General features: G+C 32.1%; 1 protein-coding gene across 1 annotated transcript in view; it reads right to left on the reverse strand.

Annotated features, from left to right (window-relative positions):
- Window positions 1-1222: 1222 nt before the first annotated feature.
- The window catches only part of LOC145294209 (serine protease 1-like), a 165411-nt gene continuing 140219 nt past the window's right edge, over window positions 1223-26414 (reverse strand). The window contains exons 5-6 of the mRNA XM_080141319.1: window positions 14502-14644; window positions 1223-1384 (exon numbers count right to left, since the gene is read on the reverse strand). Coding sequence (XP_079997445.1) covers window positions 1223-1384; window positions 14502-14644 — 305 coding nt within the window. The remainder of the gene's footprint in view (window positions 1385-14501; window positions 14645-26414) is intronic.

Genomic DNA, 26414 nt, shown 5'->3' on the forward strand with positions numbered 1-26414 from the left:
ATTTTTTTTCATCGTGCCTTTCGATATACACACCTGCCTTGATAGAGTTAAAAATAGACTTCGTAGTTTAGTAAGAGATGCCCTTTTCTTATCCCTGCAACCTCTTTCCCGCAGCAGAGACGTTGCGAACCTGCCTCCGCCTTATCGTTATTTTCATGGCAAGTGCTCAGCTGAGCTTCAATCTATGGTTCCCCCTCGCCAAACCTTCACGAAAAACACTCGTCTAGCCAAACCCACTATCAATAATTTTCTCACACGCGCCAAAACCTAAAAGTACATTCCATGAACAAAGCTTCGTTCTTAGAACTGTGCGCTTGTGGAACTCTTTTCCGATTACCTGCTTTTTAGCTAACTACAATCTGACTGTCTTCAAGTTCAACGTAAACAAGTTTTTGATGAACTGTCTCTCTAAATAGTCCAATTTACAAAATTCCCACTACTTATGTTTACTACGCTATAATCACATTGACTAATGTATACCCATTAACCCTTATCCTCGAGTTGCCTCCAGGCTTTGATAAGTGATGATTCCTGTATAAAAAAAAATCAAGAAATGTTTTCGCTTGGTTACTTCTTTTAGAAGATTATTGTTTGCCTTTTAAATATGTTTTACCTTATGCCGTCTGCTGACGACTCGGATATAAAACATGCCTCCTACATAATAATATTATAATCCTGTGGAAATTCCAAAATTGTTTACTTAACGTTTTTGTTTGTTTGTTTGTTTCGTCTTATAGTAAACCTTACATATCAGTTAAATATATAAAAAAATATATGAATGAAACGAGTATGTTAAAGTCTTCAGTTATTTACAAATCTTTACAAAATAAATAGTATCTTTCTTACCGGAAAAATATTTGTCAGCTAAATATCTTGGAAATAAAAACGAATGTCACATTTTATTTGAAGTTAACAGCAGAATTCTGTGTATGACCCTTTTATTCAATTTAGGAAAAATTCATTTTGAAATGAGTAAAATCTCAATTAATAAGACACAGCACTACCAGATATTCATCAATTACTGAATTTAATGATCAAACGATCTCATTTTAAATTTTGGTTTAAGGCTGCTATGTATGTTGAATCAAGGTGCAAGCGTAAAGCACGTATTTTTCATAACGACAATTGAATGCATAATTAATTTATGTCAATTTTATTTTAAATCATTCTAATTACAATTTTGTCTCCTTGGCAATCCATTCTAGCATCTTAAACTGATGTATTAATCTAAATTAATGTTTTTCTGTATCCAAGGGAGATAATTCGAGACTTTTGCGAAGGCACTCATCTCTGCTTTTTGGGCGCAACCACGACCAAACGATGTGACTCCAGCCAGAACCCATTTCTTTTCAACTAAGCACATCAGAGGACCGCCCGAATCTCCCTGAAAAAAATAAGCGGATAATTATTCTTGGGTGAAATAGAAATATGTAACGCCGATTCATTTTTTAATCAAATTGAATAAATGGAAATAATGAAGCGTAACTTACCGACAAAATAAAACATGGCGATTTTCTAATGTCATTTAGCGAATAGCGTAATCTACTGAATGGTTTCTAATTCAATATGGTATCTACCGAGCTGTTTATTTTTTAATATATGATCTGGTAATCACCCCTCTGTCAGCATTAGGGATAGGGCTACAGTTAGGGTCAATGGTAGATCACGTATTAGGTTTCTCATTATTTTAAATGAGGATTGAAAATTATATTAATTGGATTATTCGAACTAGTGTCCTCATTTTAAGTGTAATTATTACATTTCCACCGATATAATCTTCGTTCTTCTCCAGGTCTTCACTTTCATCATGCTTCTTAACAGTGGATTTCGAATAATTTTAAAATATGTGTGCATGATCTAGCGCAAATATTGAACCGAATGTGACAATCTCTATCTTCAACAACTAAAAACTAGAAATTGCGGCCAAGCACCATCATGGCTAGTAAGAAAAATGAGTATTGTCTAAACCTTCTGATAAAAACTTTGATATAAGCCAAAAATTGATAAATATTTATTTAAAAAATAAAAATTACTGCACGCGTTTGATCTTGTAAATGTTATGTTTATATATATATATATATATATATATATATATATATATATATATATATATATATATATATATATAATGCCATAATCACGTTGACACGCTGGTTCATGTAAGATCACAGAAGTAATGCCACGTCGAGTTTGCTGGGCATTTATTGTTTCCAGCCGCTTTGCACTTCTTCCCACTGGAATCGAGCAGTGCAAACTTAGGAAAGGTTTGGTTGGAGAGAGTGTAATCCTTGTTTTAATATCACACGCGGTACTTTGACAGGGAGTATCCATTGTCTCTGAAGACAAAACAGAGCCTTATTTACATGTTTGATTGTATATAAATCTAATCATTAGCATAACATTGAATAATTTAAAAAGATAATTTTTCCTCCAATTTGAATTTTTTCTTATTCCAATGCTCTATCTATGACATTGGGCATTTCTGTATCAATATAAAATCTAATCGAAAATATTTATATATTTTATATCATTATTTTTAATACATACATATACCAAGGCATGTTTGAATTGAATACGAGTGTTCTTTCTTTATTTTTCTGTTGATTTTCTCGATCTGTCAAGCAGTCTTTCTCGTTTCAGTTAATAAGTCGTGTATTAAGTTGCCGAGTGATTGTTTTTTCAGCCATTTTCCTCGCGCGATTTCGATCCTGAATCGTCGCAGAAGCAACTTTGTTGTGCAAAATGGCTGGCAAAGAATCACTCAGCAACCTAATACACAACTTCCAACTGAAGCGAAAAAAATGCTCTGCAGATCGAAAAAATCAACAGAAAAATTAAGAAAGAAAACTCTCGTATTAAATCAAACCCGCCTTAATAAGGATTTACTGCCAATATGTATATATATATATATATATATATATATATATATATATATATATATATATATATATATATATATATATATATATATATAAAATAAAAAGCTATAGCAAACATTTAAACACAGTTCCTGATTTCAAAAAAAGAAAAACTAAAAGATTCATCTGCCTTACTTTTAATGCTAGGTTTATTTATGGTGTCTTTTAAATTCAATAAAAATCCTCCTAAATTTGCTGATGAGGATGAGGAGACCGTGCTTACCAAAAAAACTATATATAATTGTTCTACATAACTTTATGTATACCACAAATAAAAAGCACGGATTTCCGAAACGATCGTACAGATAATTGACTTTGTTGTTGTTCCTTCTTATGAAACTGATTTTTAATTTAATTAAAATTTGATTTTTAAATTTAAATTTTTTTTTTTTTAATTTTTAAATTGAAAATCACTTTACTTAATATATATATATATATATATATATATATATATATATATATATATATATATGTTTTATGTTTTATTAACTGCTTGTTCTTATTATAAGCTCTATCTCCTATTTGGGTTGTCGAGCTTTTACACCTGGTTGAGATTATTTTATGAATATTAATTCTTTTATATTTATAATTTACTTTAGTTTTACCATTGTGGATCATTTTGGTAAACTTAACTGTAATTCTTATATATACATATATATATATATATGTATATGTATATATTTATACATGCATATATACATATATATGTGTGTGTGTGTGTTTGTGTGTGTGTGTTAAGAAATCATAGTTGTATTATTGTGTAATATTAGTTTGAAAGCAAAAAAAGCTAAGACGTGTTTCTAGAAGTTTCGAAAACGTACTTGAATAAATTAAAGTTATAAAAATACTTTTAGCAATATCAATTTAAAACCGTATACATTACAATAAACAAATATGCAAAATGTTTTCAAATATCCATGAAAATAACAGCCACCCTCCCAAAAGATAATGGAGAAATATTTCAAAACAGAGTTTGTTGTTGTTGAACGTCCATCTGCCAATCTATATTATTTATAGATTTTGAAATCAGTATTTAAAACTTTCAATATTGGGCTTTATTTTGCTCTAGAATTTGAATTCCATGAGAATCGATCTGATTTATATAAAATAATTGTTTTTTATCACACACACACATTATATATATATATGAATAAATACACACACACACACATATATATATATATATATATATATATATATATATATATATATATATATATATCGGCTGAATGTGGGGTAATGTGAATTTAATGAATTAGTATAACAAGAAACAAGCAGGGATGATATACACTCGTTTCGCAGACGATATTGTGTATATTTAAATATAATCTTATCATGGAAGGTGAGAGATTAACATTGATTATTTTTTAGGTGCCACCTCTTCCCTCTCATTGTACCTTATTACAGCTCTAGAGGACTAAATCCCTCCCTGTTGAACTGATTTTATATCCGTAGTATTCAGAGTGAAATTTGTATATTCCACCTTTTCTCATAACTGGTAGCTACAAGTTTATTTATATTTTATCGTTATCTTGGTCTTTTTTGCAGACCATCTTCTCTTTCTCTCTCTCTCTCTCTCTCTCTCTCTCTCTCTCTATATATATATATATATATATATATATATATATATATATATATATATATATATATATATATATATATACATATAGTCAGTTATAAAATGTATATGGCGATTAAACTACACTGAAAGTCCTAGAGTGGATGATACGCGGAATAATCAGTGTAGCGTAAGCGCCATATACATTATATAACTTACTATCTAGCTCTACCTACGTATTGAGCACTTTTGAAGTGAATACTTAAAGTTTACGCATAAATCTATACTTTCGTATATTAATTTTATGTGAGTAAATTAATAGTTATATATATATATATATATATATATATATGCACCCACATAAAGTGTTGCTTTGTTGTATCACAACTTATAAGAACGGCTAGACTACCTTTCCCCACTCTCTGAAACCTATTTGAAATACGTAAACTAATCTGCAATCTGAGAATTATTTTTGATTAATAGTTAATACATATTTTTTAAATTTCACGAGGATTTTCCACCACTTCTTCTTTATATATACTAAATATAGCCCACATTAAAATCCCTTGCACCGTGTATATGTTTTTCAAATTTCTTAATGATCGGTTAATTAGTTTAGGTATAAATTATGTACATGCACATATCTAAACATATAAACATAGTTAATTAAAATTGAGTTTTGGATTTGGATTTTTTTTTTCATCCCAATTTATTTAATCTGCGAATTTCAATATATTTCTTTAGGTTATATAAATATCTTGGTCACAAAAATTATTGCAAAACAGTCCTGTTCGAGTTAAACTCGTCCTTGCACCTGAAACAAGGGGGGAGAATGACAGGTGAGATCAGAGGAAGCGAAACTAAAAACGATATTTGGATGAGATCCCACGTGATGTCTACCTATGTATTGAGCACTCTTGAAGTAAATACTGAAAATTTACGCATAAAATTATATTTTCGTATATTAATTTATGTGATTACAAGAAGTAGCCATATATATATGCATATATATATATATATATATATATATATATATATATATATATATATATATATATATTAATTAATCCTTCTATGTATTTATTAAATTTTCTGTAGCGATACTAAAAACGATATTTGGGTGAGATCCCACGGATGTGACATCAGGTGGGCACAAAGCGACAAACATTAATTAGATTGTGAAAGAAATCGATTTGGGATTTTGATCCGGCCGGTTACTTGAACTATGCTTTATGGCAAGATAACTTGAGTTTAGCACGTGGTTATGAGCGCTTATTTCTGTTTATCTATCTAGGACATTGGGCATTTCTGTATCAATATAAAATCTAATCGAAAATATTTATATATTTTATATCATTATTTTTAATACATACATATATCAAGGCATGTTTGAATTGAATACGAGTGTTCTTTCTTTATTTTTCTGTTGATTTTCTCGATCTGTCAAGCAGTCTTTCTCGTTTCAGTTAATAAGTCGTGTATTAAGTTGCCGAGTGATTGTTTTGTCAGCCATTTTCCTCGCGCGATTTCGATCCTGAATCGTCGCAGAAGCAACTTTGTTGTGCAAAATGGCTGGCAAAGAATCACTCGGCAACCTAATACACAACTTCCAACTGAAGCGAAAAAAATGCTCTGCAGATCGAAAAGATCAATAGAAAAATTAAGAAAGAAAACTCTCGTATTAAATCAAACCCGCCTTAATAAGGATTTACTGCCTATATATATATATATATATATATATATATATATATATATATATATATATATATATATATATATATATATATATATATGTTTTATGTTTTATTAACTGCTTGTTCTTATTATAAGCTCTATCTCCTATTCGGTTTGTCGAGCTTTTACACCTGGTTGAGATTATTTTATGAATATTAATTCTTTAATATTTATAATTTACTTTAGTTTTACCATTGTGGATCATTTTGGTAAACTTAACTGTAATTCTTATATATACATATATATGTATATGTATATATTTATACATGCATACATACATATATATATGTGTGTGTGTGTTTGTGTGTGTGTGTGTGTGTGTTAAGAAATCATAGTTGTATTATTGTGTAAAATTAGTTTGAAAGCAAAAAAGCTAAGACGTGTTTCTAGAAGTTTCGAAAACGTACTTGAATAAATTAATGTTATAAAAATACTTTTAGCAATATCAATTTAAAACCGTATACATTACAATAAAAAAATATGCAAAATGTTTTCAAATATCCATGAAAATAACAGCCACCCTCCCAAAAAATAATGGAGAAATATTTCAAAACAGAGTTTGTTGTTGTTGAACGTCCATCTGCCAATCTATATTATTTATAGATTTTGAAATCAGTATTTAAAACTTTCAATATTGGGCTTTATTTGGCTTTAGAATTTGAGTTCCATGAGAATCGAACTGATTTATATAAAATAATTGGTTTTTTTTATCACACACACACACTTATATATATATACATGAATAAATACACACATACACACACACACACACACACATATATATATATATATATATATATATATATATATATATATATATATATATATCGGCTGAATGTGGGGTAATGTGAATTTAATGAATTAGTATAACAAGAAACAACCAGGGATGATATACGCTCGTTTCGCAGACGATATTGTGTTTATTTAAATATAATCTTATCATGGAAGGTGAGAGATTAACATTGATTTTTTTTTAGGTGCAACCTCTTCCCTCTCATTGTACCTTATTACAGCTCTAGAGGACTAAATCCCTCCCTATTGAGCTGATTTTATATCCGTAGTATTCAGAGTGAAATTTGTATATTCCACCTTTTCTCATAACTGGTAGCTACAAGTTTATTTATATTTTATCGTTATCTGGGTCTTTTTTGCAGACCATCTTCTCTTCTGCAATCTGAGAATTATTTTTGATTAATAGTTAATAAATATTTTTTAAATTTCACGAGGATTTTCCACCACTTCTTCTTTATATATACTAAATATAGCCCACATTAAAATCCCTTGCACCGTGTATATGTATTTCAAATTTCATAATGATCGGTTAATTAGTTTAGGTATAAATTATGTACATACACATATCTAAACATATAAACATAGTTAATTAAAGTTGAGCTTTGGATTTGGATTTTTTTTTTTCATCCCAATTTATTTAATCTGCGAATTTCAATATATTTCGTTAGGTTATATAAATATCTTGGTCACAAAAATTATTGCAAAACAGTCCTGTTCGAGTTAAACCCGTTCTTGCACCTGAAACAAGAGGGGAGAATGACAGGTGAGATCAGAGGAAGCGAAACTAAAAACGATATTTGGATGAGATCCCACGTGATGTCTACCTATGTATTGAGCACTCTTGAAGTAAATACTGAAAATTTACGCATAAAATTATATTTTCGTATATTAATTTATGTGATTACAAGAAGTAGTCATATATATATATGCATATATATATATATATATATATATATATATATATATATATATATATATTAATTAATCCTTCTATGTATTTATTAAATTTTCTGTAGCGAAACTAAAAACAATATTTGGGTGAGATCCCACGGATGTTACACCAGGTGGGAACAAAGCGACAAACATTAATTAGATTGTGAAAGAAATCGATTTGGGATTTTGATCCGGCCGGTTACTTGAACTATGCTTTATGGCAAGATAACTTGAGTTTAGCACGTGGTTAGGAGCGTTGATTTCTGTTTATCTATCTTTCTAACTAACCAGTTATCTAGCTCGCTAGATAACTGGTTATATCTTAAATAGATATGCCTGGATAAGATTCTGACACACACACACACGCACACATTCTCTCTTTCTCTCGCGTTTTCGTACTTAGTTAATTAAGCCTTAAATCAAAATGGTACTTGTGATTTCTATAATCTTTTCTATTAAACAAGTCTTCTTCCGAAACCATATTTTCTTTTACTTGTTTTCATGCTAACTCAACAATAATATTTGAATCAGCAGTGTATAAAGATGTTCCCGAATCTCAATACCCCTTATGTCAAATCTCGAGTCTGTAAACTGAAGATTGACAGAGTAGTTTAGTAGGGAAATGTACACGCACACAGACACACACACAGACATACACACAGACAGATAATTTCACTCTTATATATATACGAGGGGCGTGCAAAAAGTAATGCCCCTGACCCACTTCCAATTGTCTGATCTAGCTGAAATTTTGCATATGCAATAATTTATATCTTTCCGGGTTATGTGGCAAATTACAGCTCTGAACTAATTGTGGTTTCTCTTTTACAGGTGTTTAAACTGAGTCAGGTGTGAAACGGAGCCTGTTGAATGTTGAGTAGTTATCCGGTTTTTATATTTGAAAGGACGCACACCACAGGAGACTTTTGATGAAATGAAAGAAACTTATGATAATAATGCCCCATCATATGGCCTTGTAAAACGCTGGCATCGTGAATTCAAACATGGCCGGAAGTCTGTGGAAACAGCTCCCAGACCTGGTTGCCCTTTCTGCCGTTGATGAGGCATCTGTCCGTACAGGTGAGGCTGCCATTTTGGAAGAGTGGCACATTACTATTCGCCAAATAGCCCAAGATGTCAGGATTAGAACAGGGTCTGTGGAAACTACCTTCTATGACCATTTGCATATGCATAAGGTGTCTGCCAGATGGATTGCCAGGTTGCTCACACCATTCCAGAAGCGAGAACGCGTCGAGTTCTCGAGAATGAGTTTGAAGAAGTGCCAAGAAGATGAGTCAAAGTTTTTCAAAAGACTGATTATATAGGATGAAACGTGGGTCCGTCACTATGATCTAGAGACCAAAGCCTAGCCAATGCAGTGGAAGCACCACTTGGACTCACCACCTCCAAAGAAGGCAAAGGTGCAGCCCTCCGCTGGCAATGTCATGCTCACAGTCTTCTGGGACCAGGACGGAGTAGTGATGCCAGATATCCTGGCAAAGGGTACCACAATTAGAGGAGCCTATTATGCTTCACTTTTGAGGAAATTAAGTGAAGCTATCAAAATCAAGTGGGGGGGGGCAAGATCAACAAATGTACCCTCCTCTTGCAGGACAACGCTCCGGTCCACAACTAGCATGTCGCGAGATCAGAAGCACGGGCGTGTGGTTATGAAAAGGACCCCATCCTTCCTACTCTCCTGACCTTGCACCCTGTGACTTTCACCTTGAAGTTGTTTTTGAAAGGAAAGCGTTTCCCAGATGATGCAGCCTTGATTTCTGAAGTCACGTCGTGGTTGGAGGATCAACCTGAGGTGTTCTACAAAAACGGTATCCAGAGCTGCATCAAACGATGGGAGAAATGCATAACTCTGGGTGGTTCGTATGTAGAGAAAAAACTAATAACTCTGCCAAGTTTCGTTGCTCTACTATGGGAATTGGGTCAGGGGCATTACTTATTGCACGCCCCTCATATAAATATATATATATATATATGTATATATATGATACCATATATAAATTTAGGTGTATGTATATGTTTATCTATTTTATTTACAAAGTTCATTCCTAAACTGATGAAGTTTGCCATACACCGGCTAGGCTTAAATGATAGTAATGTATACTATATTTAGTTGCTTTTACATAAGAGGAGTAAATATGGATGAAAATCTCCCTTGAAAATCCAGAGGGTCTTGACGTTTAGGGAAATTATCTGTCTGTGTGTGTGTGTCTGTGTGTGTTTGTCTGTGTGTGTACATTTCCCTACTAAACTACTCTGTCAATCTTCAGTCTACAGACTCAAGATTTGACATAAGGGGTATTGAGATTCGGGAACATCTTTTTACACTGCTGATTCAAATATTATTGTTGAGTTAGCATAAAAACAAGTAAAAGAAAATATGGTTTCGGAAGAAGACTTGTTTAATAGAAAAGATTATAGAAATCACAAGTACCATTTTGTTAAAAGTGGGTTATTTATTTTCTTTATGGATTATACTTCCAAAATAAACTATTACAGTTGTTTTAAAAGTAATAGAAATATATTTTTTTTTAAAACAGTAATGAATTTTCCGAACTCAATATTTTTCAATTTTTAAACTTTAAAAATCTATCAAAATTTTTCTATTGATTCTATTTTTACGATATTTTCAGGGTCAATGTGAAATTTTATGTTCTTTCCAATAAACTGAATATAATATTTTAGACAAACGTTTTTTTTTAAATTCACGCCCCCCCAAGTGTCACCCATTTTCAACTTTCTCTTAAAAAGTAAATAATTAATTTATGTCGGAGAGTTTTATATATCACAAATTGAAGAGAAAAGGTCAATAAATAATATATTCAAATTTAAAACAAAAAAAATCCCTTTTTTAGAAATTTACCTGTAAAGTCCGAAGTTTAAAACCTTATTTTATAAGAACACATTGTTTTTTTTTGTCTTTTTTTTAATGAAACCTTGGTCCTTGCTCCTTTAATTGAAAAAAAAATTAGGGCTTGAACTACATTTTTCGAGGAGTTATAAGCTTGGAAAGACAGGGGGTCGAATAATTCACGCCTCTCATTTTGAAATGTCTATTAAAAAGTAAATAATTAATTTATGTCGGGGAGTTTTATATATCACAAATTGAAGAGAAAAGGTCAATAAATAATATATTCAAGTTTAAAACAAAAAAAATCTCTTTTTTAGAAATTTACCTGTAAAGTCCGAAGTTTAAAACCTTTTTAAAAAAAAAACACATTGTTTGTTTGTTTTTTTTTTAATAAAACCTTGGTCCTTGCTCCTTTAATTGAAAAAAAAATTAGGGCTTGAATTACATTTTTCGAGGAGTTATAAGCTTGGAAAGATGGGGTGGAATTATTCACTATTTTCACGAAATTTCTGACACTGCTAAATCAGCGCTCATAACCACGTGCTAAACTCAAGTTATCTTGCCATAAAGCATAGTTCAAGTAACCGGCCGCATCAAAATCCCAAATTGATTTCTTTCACCATCTAATTAATGTTTGTCGCTTTGTTCCCACCTGATGTCACACCCGTGGGATCTCACCCAAATATCGTTTTAGTTTCGCTACAGAAAATTTAATAAATAGATAGAAGGATTAATCAATATGTATGTGTGTGTGTGTGTGTGTGTGTGTGTGTGTGTGTGTGTGTGTGTGTGTGTGACTACTTCATTTAATCACATAAATTAATATACGAAAATATAATTTTATGCGTAAATTTTCAGTATTTACTTCAAGAGTACTCAATACATAGGTAGAGTCAGGTAGTAAGCTATAAAAATATATATGGCAATTAAGTTACACAGAATATTTAACGTTTCATTCTCGTGAGAATTCGTCAGGCTTATGCTAAGAGGTGGTGTTGCTGCGCGTTTTTATACACGCGCTTGCTATTTAATTTTTAGTTAGCCAATCAGCTTCCTAGTTTCCACCGCGTCCATCAGACAATGGGCAGGCACTTACAGGGGAAACGTACAGTTGACCTTAGGTTCACGCCCTCTTTTGTGTGTGTTTTTCACGGAACGCTTAGATATCTAAATAAGCTGACCTATTTTCAACTTACGTGTAGTTAGATGTGATTTTTTTCCTATAATTCGGATATTGTTTTAGTGTATATATATACATATATATATATATATATATATATATATATATATATATATATATATATATATACCACAACTTTTCGAATTAGCCTGAGGAATCCTCACGGTTATTCGAAGAGTTGTGGTATATATATATATATATATATATATATATATATATATATATATATATATATATATATTTATATATATATATATATGTATATATATATAAGTAAATTCTTGGTACAGCAAAATGGAAGGAGAAATTTCAGAGGAAACATAATTTAATTTAAATCAAAAAGATCAAAGAAACCAAAAAAAAACGGGCAGGTGGAATTGTTAAAATTCCTTAAGGCCTTATCGTCTGACCCTCTAAGAGGAAACGTCAGAATGATAAATTAAAAGCTAAGAATCGAATGAGGAAAGAGGGAAATTGGTTTCAGTTGGAAAACCAGTGAGAGAAGAAAAAAAATATATATATATATAATTCTCACTGTTCAGGTGGTTTTAAATCAGTAAATATTTCCAACTGATGTTTCAAAATCTTTTGTCTCGCCTGTGTAGACAAAAGATTTTGAAACATCAGTTGAAAATATTTACTGATTTAAAACCACCTGAACAGTGAGAATTATATATTTTTTTCTTCTCTCACTGGTTTTCCAACTGAAACCAATTTCCCTCTTTCCTCATTCGATTCTTAGCCTTATGTGGACCCGATCTTATCCCAGCTGTGCTATTAAAAAAGTGCTCAGCCGAAGTAGCTCCAGTTCTCTCCAAACTCTACAACAAATGCCTTAATGAAGCTTGCTTTCCGGGCTGTTGGAAAACTGCTTCTGTTGTACCAGTATTCAAGAATTCTGGCGAAAGGACAGACCCATCAAATTATCGCCCCATTTTTTTGCCAAAATATTTGAGACCATAATTAACCATGCTCTAGTCCATCATCTTACAGATGCTAAACTACTGACTGACAAACAATATGGATTTAGACAAGCCCGTTCCACAGCAGACATCCTAACTGTGATTTCTGAACGTATATACCATTCACTGGACAAAGCGGGGGAGGGCAGAGCGGTTGCTCTAGATATATCTAAGGCTTTTGACAGGGTATGGCATGAGGGTCTCCTCAGTAAAATCAGATCATACGGTATCATTGGTAGAATACTTAACATAATTAAATCCTTCTTAGATAAGAGAAAAATCCAGGTTGCCCTCGACGGTCGTACATCTAAACAATATGATATAAATGCGGGGGTGCCCCAGGGTGCTATCCTTGGACCTCTATTGTTCCTGATATTCATAAATGACCTCCCCGACAACATTGCCTCTGAGATGGGTATATATGCTGATGACACTACACTCTATGGCAGGCACGACAGGAAGACGAACGAACACATTTCTAAAGAAATGGTAGAAACACTAGAGGAAGACCTCCAATCTGTAGTGGAATGGGGACAAAAGTGGTTGGTCGCGTTCAATGCTGCCAAGAGTAAACTAGTTTCATTCAATAATTACAAGAAACCCTCTCTACCACCCATAGCAATGGCCAACGACTCTTTATCTGAGAGTCCATCTTTCAAACTCCTTGGCCTAACGTTCACAGGAAACATGAGTTGGAACAATTACATTAAAGGCATTGCCAGGGCCGCTGCAAGAAAGGTGGGCTCTCTCTACCGTGCTAGAAAACTACTAACACTCGAAAGTATCCTGTACCTCTATAAGGCCACCATTCGCCCATGTATGGAGTATTGCTGCCACATCTGAGCTGGTGCATCTGCTACTAGTCTCTCGCTCCTTGACAAGGTTCAAAAGAGAGTCGCAAACCTGATAGGTCCTGAACTGGCATCTAAGCTTCAGCCTTTGTCCCATCGACGAAATGTTGCATCCCTCTGCCTCTTCTACAAGTATTTTAGTGGTGAATGCTCTGACGAACTGCAATCGCTTGTGCCCCCACGACGTGAGCACCCTCGACAAACCCGACAGGCTGCTAAATCCCACCCCCACACTGTAGAGATCCCTAGATGTAAAAGATCTTTTTACTCCAATAGTTTCTTCCCCAGAACCGCTAGACTCTGGAATTCCATTCCAGGTCCCTGCTTCCCCAACAGTACTGACGTGCAGAAATTCAAGTGTAACGTGAACCGACACCTTGCTGCCCAAATCCCTACATAGTACCCCAGTAGTTGTTGCCCCTCATAGTAGCCCCCTACACCAAAGTGGCAATTTGCCTTGTTTGGGGTGAAAATGTAATAAAAAAAAAATTTAAAAAAATAAGGCCTTAAGGAAATTTTAACAATTCCATCTGCCCGTTCTTTTTTTTTTTTTTTTTCTTTGATCTTTTTGATTTAAATTAAATAATATATATATATATATATATATATATATATATATATATATATATATATATATATATATATATCAGGTGATGGGTAAACGAAAAGTATAAAGATTGTAATAGACACAAAGTTTGATGTACCCTGCAGACATCTTTTCCGGCTTCGATGTAACCAGCGCAAAAGGTTTGATCTTCTGAAATGGCGGGGAATATCCGTTTGCAAACCGTATTGTTCACAACAGGCAAAGTCACTTTCTGCAAATCAGATGATGTTGGCCCATTTTCTGGAAATAAAAAAAGCAATGTTCGTTATAATTAAATTTGATCATGTACATAATCAAAACATCTTTATATCTTTCCGATTTTTTTTATTTTTTTTCATGAGTATTAATCATTTATATTATTCGGATTTTTCAGACTATCTTGAATGTTATTTACACAACGTTTCGGTCGATGTAACCTCCGATTTTTTTTAAGTGTATCTTGTGGAATTCAGCAATCTTTCTGTTGAACTCGGAAATATTGACGGATTCAAACAGAACTTTATTTAATGTACTTTTTTTCCATCGGCCATGATCGGGAAGAAGTCTTAAGTAATTCACAACTGAATCTTAGTATTGCCCATACTGAGTATTGAACCCTCACCCTCAGAAGGCTGTTAGAACTGCATTCCACCTTTGCGGTCTGAGAATAATACTCAAGAAGCGAACAGTATCCCGAATAATCAAATAATACATAAAAATATGTTTTTAAAAACAATTTGTTTTAAAAATCAACCAATTAAATTTTTTAAAAATTACGGGATGATCTTATACTAGCATCATATTTTTCCATTTGTATAATTTCTTACTGACAATATTTCCATTGAAATAATATAGGTATGTATAGTTTAATGATAATTTAAAAAAAATGTCTCTACGTTCCGAAAAACGTCATTGTCAGCTCAATATTATTGTACTAAATATATATATATATATATATATATATATATATATATATATATATTGTGTGTAAATTAAAAATCACAACACAGTATTATCCGACAGGAAATACAGGAAAATTACAATTTGTCTTAAATAAAATCTTAAACCATGGAATTTCAAAGAATGTATTATCCTCTTAGGAAATTGGTTAGCAAAATAGTATTCATATGCAGTTTATAAATTTTTCTGTTTAGCACATAAATTAAAACTATATATTGTGCAAAAAGTTTGTATGAAAGTTAATAATAATGCAAAAATGTCTTAATTGGAAGGATATTCAAAATGGAATTTAATTACATTTACTTTTAAACAACTTAAATCATAACTATTTCTACTGGATTATTTCATGTGTATCTCTACACGACTTTTTGATTGGTCTAAACCATTGTCTAAACAACTGCAGCTATCCGTTTCCTATACTAGAAGAAATATTTTCAAAATTGAATGAGAGGAAACATGAAATTGATCTATCCGAAATATATTTGCAGGTCAAAGTCGAGGAGGAATGTGCAAAATATCTAGTGATTAACTTTCATAAAGAATTATTTACCTTGAATCGTTTGCCTTTTGGTTTGAAAGTAGCCCCGACCAATCTATGGATACGATTCTATCTGATCTGGATTTTTCAATGACATACATAGGTGAGATTTTTATAACAAGTAAAAACGTGGAAGAACACAAAATCCATATTCGAGAATTATTCAAGAGAATAGAAAATTACAGATTTAAAGTGCGCCTTGAAAAATGTGAATTCTACATTAAATAATCAAATATGTCGTTTAAAATAATTGATCGTAGAGAAAGAAAGCTTAACCCAAATAAGACAGAAGCTATAAGAGACATGCCTAGACTGGATACTATACGAGTTGCTTTAAATAAGTTTTCAAACTTTTTTCGTATGGGCACACACACAAAACTCTAGTCCTCTTCGAAGTAATCTCCTCCGGCTGCAATATACTTGCTGTGCCGTTCAAACAACTTCTGAAAGGCCCACAGGAAGTTCTCTTGTGTTAGCATGTTAATGACCCTCGTCACCATCTCTTTCATCCATTCAATTGTTTCATGACGACATCCCTTAAGATTTTCTTGGAGTTTAGGGAATAACTAAAAGTCAGAGGGAGCAAGGTCTGGAGTATAGGGAGGGTGAGTAACTTTGTTGATGCCCATCTTGGTCAAATAGTCTGTGACAAGAATCGAGCATCCTTGGAACAATCTTCGAGCAAATCTTCCGCATCTTCAGTTCCTCGCGAATAGTTCCCACACTGACACCAAACTGTGCACTGACTTTCTCTATAGACACAAGACGGCCCTTATCTTTGAAATTCGTTATTTGGCCAATCAACTTTAGTGTTCTGACTATTTTACTCTTCCCACACTTCTTATCATTTCTCATAAACTCCATGCTTTTTTTAATATCTCATGCCACTGATGCTCGTTAAAAAAAAACTGATGCGGGTTTTATACAAGATGGTCCAAGGGCAGTCTGATGAATTCCATATATTTGCTTGCCATCTTTTTAAAGTTTAAAACAGAATTTTTATTGCATATCGTTCTGCTAAATTTTCCTCACGGCCAGTTTGTATTTTTGAAATTCATCAACTGTAACAATCAGGCTTAAGTAGGGAATATTCCAATTCCTGCTGTAGCCGTTCATTTGAAACTGAAATCATAAAGCTTGGTCAGTCATCTCATGACATGTATAGCAATAACATACTGAATTTTCAAGAGTCTACGACAAATTTAAATTTGTGTACCAAAAAAGTCTGGATACTTATTAAAGACACCTTGTAAGTTACACTTATTCTTGCGTTGAACAAATTATAATAGTCTGTATATTAAAAAAAAAAAAGCTAGTTCTGCAGAATACAGATCAGGCTTTTTATAGGATGTTGGTGGTGGTGGCGGTGGTGGCAGTAATGGTCGTTTTAGTATTGTTATTATTGCTATGGACGTGACTTTGTAACAACAAGATACTTCTGCAGAATTTAATAAAAACATACCGTGATCAACTCGACTATTTTATGTGCTGCCTGTCGAAAATAAAACTGTAACTTTATTATTATTATTATTATTATCTATATATTAATACGCTTGTAACTATCTATCTATCTATGTGTCACACTTTCCGGCAAATTTGATTGGTTGAGAAGATTTTATTCTGGAATAGCGGATTACACATTAAACGAACGCTCAAGGCAGAGATCAGGGTTGCCAGGTTGGCTTCATATATATTAATTTGCTTGTACGTACGATGTCACGTCATCATCATCGCAAACATTAATTAATGAAACGCGTCATCATCATCGCAAACATAAATTAATGTGAATTATCTCCCTTTATTGTTCAATCTTTATCATTCCCAAAAATTCCCGAACAAAAAAAAAATAATAATAACTGTCTATTTATGGTTCCGGATTATTTTAAAGGCAATTATGCATAGAAGGTATCGTTCCACAGTTTAAATATAGTATAGTATTTTACTTACATTTTTAACGATGTCTTCTGTTTATTATTGTAGTGAATACGAAACGCTTCTTATTTTTTTTATTCAATAATAAATATATTTTTTACATTTAACGCTACGAGTTCGTTTTTTTTATTGTGCCATTTTATCTTTTTTATTATTTTTTTTACTTTTGAGTGAGCCTTACATAACAAAAAATATGTTTAGAAATAAATGCTACAAAAGTCAAGAATGACTTTATTAAATAAATTACCAGTCACTATTGGCAAATACACTGAGTAACACAGAGTCAAAACATATTTTACGTCTTGTTCTGTTTTATTTTTGTTTTACGGCATATCAATCCTTTTTCGTGTTATTTAATGCTGAATCGAGTAATTTTGTAACATTTATACAGAGCTTCACGTTGTTTACACAGTTATTACTTATGTTTTGTCTGTTTTATTTTGCTTCTTTTACAGGCATTCATCATCTTCTAATGTCCACCGACAGGGCATACATATTTAAATACTATAAAAAATGGACACAACAATTTTTTTTAATATTTGTTTCATTACTTACGATTTAATTTATTTAAAGAAATATTTGGGTTTGTATTACTGTACACATAGATTCGAAAAAGTTGTCAAAAAACAAATATATAACAAATAAATGTTATCAAAGGCAAGATAAGTTACTTTTCTACCTAACTGGATATATTTTTCGTGTTTTTATTCAATGTAACATGTTTATTCAGCTCGAAAACCATACAGTGTTTACCGATGTATTCGAAAATTCAAAATGGCGTCTCACACCCTCTTTAACACCGTAAGTATGAAAAAAGATGTTATAAATAAAAAACTATACAAAATACTATTAAAAACCCGCCGAATATATGTCAACATATGTCACAGTAACATGTATTGAGCGAGTTTTTAACAGTATTTTATCCGTTTTTTATTTATAACATCTTTTCCCAAACTTACCGTGTTAAAGAGAGAATCAGACTCCATCTTGAATGTTCCATTACATCGGTAAACACTGTATGGTTTTCGAGCTGAATAAACATGTTACATTGAATAAAAACACGAAAAACATATCCAGTTAGGTAGAAAAGTAACTTATCTTGCCTTTGATAACATTTATTTGTTATATATTTGTTTTTTGACAACTTTTTCGAATCTATGTGTACAGTAATACAAACCCAAATATTTATTTCCTATTTAAAGATTTTCCATTTTTATTATATTGTTCCTATTTAGAATGCCTCCCCACAGGATAGAGTTAGACACCGGGGTCGTTTTTTAACGTGGAGAAAAGGAACAAAAATAAAAATTGTCTCAGTCATGAAGGATTTCTCCTCCACTGACAGAGAACAAGAAATTGAAGTGGAGCATATGAATAACAGATACTACACTGTGATCTTGTCCCGAAGGCCAAGAAAAAAAATGGCTTTCAGCATGATTCTTACAATAGCGGTATCAAATATTTTTTTTCCTTATTTTAAAACAAATTATTAAAAAAAGATACAAGACCATTAAATTTTTTTTCATTAAATCGCTATTTAGGTGAAGGTCCAAAATAGGAATTTAGGAAAACTGGTCCCTTATTGAATAAATATCGATTGAAAACACATTTTATGATCCTTCTTGAAGGAGATATTGTTTTTTAAAATAGACTATAGCCCCCCCCCTAACATTTTTTTAAAATATTTTTACTTCTTTAATGTTTTTTTTTTGTTTTTTGTTTTTTTTTTAAATAATATCGATTTTCTAAGTGTCCGTTTTCTATCTAACTGGCTAAGCTCTTAGTGGCTTCACTTATTTTAAAGCGTTTATTATGTTCATAAACGAGACCGCATATTTTTTTTATATTAATATAAAAAGAATTTACTTATTTACGGTAAAATCGATTTTTCTACCTCGCCGACTGTTGTTTGTTGTTTAATTTATTTGGAATCGTTTATTCGGTAAAGAAAAAAAAACACAGAAAACAAACAAAAAACATGTCGAGTGTTACGTGAGATCGAGAAATAATGTCCGGTATATCACATCTTCTTGATAATCGCTAAAAAATAGAAAATTAAAGAAATTACTAAGGGAGATTTGGTTTTAAAAAGAAAATAATAAATTTTAATATTTTTTTAAATATAATTTAGGGGGGGGGTAAAAACCATATCTCCCTCCGAAAAACAACCAACAAAAAATGAAATTAAAAAGATTCTTGATAAATGATAGCGGAGTTTTCAATAAAATTGATTAATAAATTTATTTAGTGATTACTTTTTCTCTTAATGATTGATTTTAGAATTTTGAAGTAAAAATTAAAAAAATTAAAAATGAGTTAACGAGAGATTGTTAGCACATGGCATCTCTCGCGCCAAAAAATATTTCGCTTTTAATTTATTAGTTAATTTTTGCAAAATTTGGGTAAAATCCATTGAAAGCGGTCGGTGGTTCTATGAGAAAATAAAGCTGTGTACGCATTATAAATGTTTCTTTTCTGTGTCTTACGTTATACATTAGTACATTAGGGGTCATTTCGAGTTAAAAGTTTATTTACTGCACTCATCTGGACTAGAGAAAATCATGATTTAAATGTGTATGTGTCGTCTAAATAACTAACGATAATTCTCTGATATGGCCGACCAGACGGGTGATCAAAAAGTCAAATCGAGCGTACCACGTACCGGAAAACGAAATGAGACTAAAAAAACGAGCAAAAAAAAAAAAAAAAACACGGCCAAAAAAAAAAAATTAGGGTTTGTATTACTGTACACATAGATTCGAAAAAGTTGTCAAAAGATATATAACAAATAAATGTTATCAAAGGAAAGATAAGTTACTTTTCTACCAAACTGGATATAATTTTCGTGTTTTTATTCAATGTAACATGTTTATTCAGCTCGAAAACCATACAGTGTTTAGCGATGTATTTGAAAATTCAAGATGGCGGCCGATTCTCTCTTTAACACGGTAAGTTTGGAAAAAGGTGTAATAAATAATAAACTAGACAAAATACTGTTAGAAATTCGCTCAATATATGTTACCGTGACATAAGTTGACATATATTCAGTGGTTTTTAATAGTATTTTGTCTAGTTTATTATTTATAACACTTTTTCCTGAACTTACCGTGTTAAAGAGAGAATCGGCCGCCATCTTGAATTTTCCAATACATCGCTAAACACTGTATGGTTTTCGAGCTAAATGAACATGTTACATTGAATAAAAACACGAAAATTATATCCAGTTTGGTAGAAAAGTAACTTATCTTGCCTTTGATAACATTTATTTGTTATATATTTGTATTTTGACAACTTTTTCGAATCTGTGTGTACAGTAATACAAACCCAAAAATTATCCACCAAGAAAATAAAACATAACAAATTAATCTGAAAAGCGCAAAGTTCAAGCCAAAAAAAAAAAAAAAAAAAAAAAGGCCAATTGTCAATTTGATCTCATTTCGTTTTCCGGTACGCTCGATCTGACTTTTTGATCACCCGTCTGGTCGGCCATATCAGAGAATTATCGTTAGTTATTTAGACGACACATACACATTTAAATAATGATTTTCTCCAGTCCAGATGAGTGCAGTAAATAAACTTTTAACTCGAAATGACCCCTAATGTACTAATGTATAACATACGGCACAGAAAAGAAACATTTATAATGCGTACACAGCTTTATTTTCTCATAGAACCACCGACCGCTTTCAATGGATTTTACCAAAATTTGACAGGACGACAATAAATGTTGATACTTGATAAAATTATAATTTTAAATAACGTATGAGTGTATTTGGTATGAAAGAAAACAAAAACATAACAAAAAAAACTATCATAATTAAAATCCAAAACAAAAAGTAACGAAGAATCGAATTGCTCCGTTTTTTAATTTTTTGGTTTTGCTTTTTATTATTGTTTTTATGACTCCAAAAAACATCGTTAAAATAAGAACAAAAAAAAATTGTAATTAACTTTGTATGAACATAATAAACGCTTTAAAATAAGTGAAACCACTAAGAACTTAGCCAATTAGGTAGAAAACGGACACTTAGAAAATCGATTTTATTTTTAAAAAAACAAAACATTAAACAAGTAAAAATATGTTTTTTTAATATTATGGGGGTGCTATAGTCTATTTTAAAAAAACAATATCTCCTTCAAGAATGATCATAAAATGTGTTTTCAATTGATATTTATTCAATAAGGGACCAGTTTTCCTACCTAGCGAAAGGGGACGAGTTTTCCGGAGACGAGTTTTCCCGAGACGAGTTTTCCCGGGACGAGTTTTCCGGGCACCCCAAAATAGTTAACCCTTCTCCCCATAACCGTTTTTTTATGCAGTAAAATACTTTGTTTCAATAATTATGGTTTAAATAAATATTTATTCCTTATTAAAAGATTTACAGAATATTTTATTTAACTGAAGAAATATTTATTGTTCATACATATATTTTCCCTTATTTTTTTACACTGTTAAGTGTAGTTTCAGAATAGTTAACCCCCCTCCCCATATTAAGAATGGCTTTCAGCATGATTCTTACAATAGTGCTATCAAAATTTATTGAGAGCTGCTCAATATTCTGGCTTAATGGATCATTTAGCAAGGAATGAAGATGGTTATTCTGGTGTACCAGTTATTCTACCATCTACATTTACAGGAAGTCCTAGGAATCTACAACAGCTTTATCAAGATGCAATGGCAGTTTTCTGTGACCTATTCATTACTCACACGTGTAATCCAAAATGTCCTGAAATATTAAACAACTTGGGGTCATCAGAACTTTCACAAAATCGATGTCAACAATGTCACACAGTTTTTTAAAATTCACAGTATAACTCCCCAGAACCTGCTGACTGACCACTATTTTCACTCCAATCAGCTGATCGACGTCCCTGTCACCGCCTCAATCATCACCAGCACTTCCTGACAATATTAGCATCAGTTACGATCGCATTGACCTTCAATAACAGTTTAAACTAAAGTTCTTTGTTTGTTCTACTTGCTTCCATACATTAATTTTTGTAATATAACAATAAGGAATTTCTTACTGATGTGTTTTAAAAGATTTTAACTACCGTGGAATTTCCACGGGTCCTGCTAGTTATTATTATTATTATTATTATTATTATTATTATTATTATTATTGTTGTTGTTGTTGTTGTTGTTGTTGTTGTTGTTGTTGTTGTTGTGCTGGTGATTTCAGTATTTCTATTGTTGATATTAATAGTACTATTTTACTTATAGATATGCAGCTTCAGTGTTATTATTATTGGTTTACAATGAGCTTTCACACAAATCTCCCCTTGAAAACAGCCTGTGGTGCTCGCTGGAAGCTGAGTGACAACAAGTCTCCCTATATTTCCAGTGTCGATAACATTTGTAAATTGCAGTATCGCAACAGCTGCTTGCCATTGATTTCTCGTTGGTAGTGGCTATTGGTTTTTATTGGAATTTGAGTGGCGATAAGCCTCTCCAAGGTCCCAGTTCTCTTCGCATTTATCCAGCGGGGGTCTGGTCAGTGCCCTCTCCTCGGTCTTTCTTTCCTCCTTGACTCTACTTGGCTATTCGATCTCACTTTGAGGGGCAGGGATGGTAATGGGGAATGAAGATGGGGTCAGAGAACTCATAGATATACGGCTTCATGTGTTCTTCGTTCTATATATATCTATATATCGCTTCATATTTTGCTTTTGTAGCAGTTTGTCTGGCCCGTTTCTATGTTGCTCATGTGTGTTCGTCTCCACATTCAAGGGTTTCCCTTAATAGTTGTTTTCATTAATGTTGCTTCCCTTAATAGTTGTTTTCATTAATGTTGCTTCACTTAATAGTTGTTTTCATTAATGTTGTTTCCCTTAATAGTTGTTTTCATTAATGTTGTTTCCCTTAATAGTTGTTTTCATTAATGTTGTTTCCCTTAATAGTTGTTTTCATTAATGTTGTTTCCCTTAATAGTTGTTTTCATTAATGTTGCTTCCCTTAATAGTTGTTTTCATTAATGTTGCTTCCCTTAATAGTTGTTTTCATTAATGTTGTTTCCCTTAATAGTTGTTTTCATTAATGTTGTTTCCCTTAATAGTTGTTTTCATTAATGTTGCTTCCCTTAATAGTTGTTTTCATTAATGTTGCTTCCCTTAATAGTTGTTTTCATTAATGTTGTTTCCCTTAATAGTTGTTTTCATTAATGTTGCTTCCCTTAATAGTTGTTTTCATTAATGTTGCTTCCCTTAATAGTTGTTTTCATTAATGTTGCTTCCCTTAATAGTTGTTTTCATTAATGTTGCTTCCCTTAATAGTTGTTTTCATTAATGTTGCTTCCCTTAATAGTTGTTTTCATTAATGTTGTTTCCCTTAATAGTTGTTTTCATTAATGTTGTTTGTTGCATTTTTCCAGTCGTTCCTTTGATTCTCCCATTCTTTTTTCAAAGTTTTTCGGAATTGTTCCCAGTTCTCCTACTGTTATACGAATTATTTTGATTTTCTTCATCTTCCATATCCCTTTCAGCTCTCTGGCTAGGACTGTGTATTTGCTCCGTTTCTCCTTTTCTTTGATATTTACCCTGTGGTCAGCTGGAACAACAAAGTCTACGATTTGACAGGATTTTTCTCTCTTGTAAATTATAACGACATCCGGTCTTCTTGTTGGATAGGTTGATCAGTCTATATGTCCATGTCCCATCAGATTTTGTGATTCTCGTTTCAAGTACTGGTGCCGGCTTCTGTTTGTACTACTTGTTGTGTGTTCGAGATGCAGTTGTTTGCATAATTCCCAGTATACTGCCCTTCCCACTTGGTCGTGTCTGTTCTTGTATTCCTTTTGGACCAGTTTGCTGCATACACTTACTATATCGTTTCGTCTCTTTGTCCACAGAGTCTGCATTCGCTGTTTTCTTGTATTTTGTCGATCTTTGTTTTGATGTGGTTGGTTCTTATTGTCATCTTATGCTGCGGTTATTAGGAATTCAGTTTCGCGGCTTATGTGTTCTTTTTGCATCCATGTCCAAGTGTTTTCGATATTTTCATCTTTTGCCATCCTTATGAATCTTCCATGCAGTTGTTTTCCTTCCTATTTTTCTTTTGTCGTCTTATCCTTTTTTCAGTGTCTCTCGCAGCCATGATTATCCTTTCCATGTTTTGCGTTATGTATTTTTCTTTTGTGTAAATGCACACAGTCTTCTATACAAACAAGTCCTCTCGCGCCTTCTTTCCTTTTCGCGTAGACTCGGTCAACATCGTCTTTTGAGTGTAGTGCATTGTGCATGGTCATGAGTTTCTTGGTCTTCTGATCGAGCTGTCAATTCTTCTTTGGTCGACCCTATAAACGGTCGTGTTCAATCAGACGTATATATATATATATATATATATATATATATATATATATATATATATATATAGTAATTTATAAAATATATTAAGCTACACTGAATATTCTGCGTTTCATCCAACTATAGGATTCGTCAGGCTTATGCGCGAATTCTGTCGTTGCTTCTTGTTTTTATACATGTTGAGGATTACTAGTTGGCCAATCAGCTTTCTAGTATCCACCGCGCCCCTTCCTACCAGCCAATGGGCATGCATTTTATCAAACAAATGATCTGTTTTAGAGCTAGGTTAGTGGTTTTAGGTGGCCGCTCTCCTTTTTTTTTTTATATACATATAAATATACCTATGTGTACACAATAATACACATATATATACATATATATATATATACACATATGCGTGTGATCGTTTATGTATATTCATGTTTATTTAATTTATTTATTTGTTTGTTTTCTATTGTTATTGTTAGTTTTAAAGCTATTTTGTATCGCTATCCTAGAGTAAGTTTTATTTTGTGAACACAGTTGTTTGCTATTTCCCGCCTACAGTTTAATAGATTTTGAGGTTCTTTAAAATACAGGATAGAGAATTTTTCATGGAGGCATAATTTACATGGGTCGTCTAAATGTCTGCATGTGGTAGCTTGTCTTATTATTTTCCATTCGACTACCGGCGAATGTCCGCTTTCTTTGAGTTCCCAGTATTTATTCGCTAGTGTTGTTTTTATACGGTGTTTTTTTATTTTTGAATGTGCTTTTGTGGTCATAGTATCGGGTTTTGAAATCTAAGGAAGTCATGCCTATGTAATATTTCTTGTTATTCGGGTTTTCTTTTGCAAATATTGTTGCTTGATAGACTACGCTATTTGTTAGACATTTGTTTTGGACTTGGCAAAGTGTGCGGTGTCTACAATTGCATTTATCTTGTTCGTTATTAGTATTTTTATTTTTGGTATGGTTGTACTTGTCCGGGGTTTGTTTGTTATTATTATTATTATTATTATTATTATTATTATTATTTCTGCTAGTGTTGTTTTTATTTCTGTGCTGGTGTCTACTTTTTTATTGTTTATTTTGTTGTTGTTTACATTGTTTTCATTTAGTATTTTGTTATTATGTGCCTTAATTATCATCTCTAAATTTTCGCAACAACTGTAAGATAACTTCAAGGTATTTTTATTGAAGATTTTGTGTAAGGGGTTGGTTGCGGGAAAGTGTTTTTCAATAAGATCTAGAAATTTCTTGCCAAGTTTTGTTTTTAACATTTGATTGTATGGGGCCGTATACCAAATTATAGTTCTT

This window comes from Euprymna scolopes, chromosome 15, assembly GCF_053919585.1.
Source record: "Euprymna scolopes isolate OS-2025 chromosome 15, ASM5391958v1, whole genome shotgun sequence".
Lineage (NCBI taxonomy): Eukaryota > Metazoa > Mollusca > Cephalopoda > Sepiida > Sepiolidae > Euprymna > Euprymna scolopes.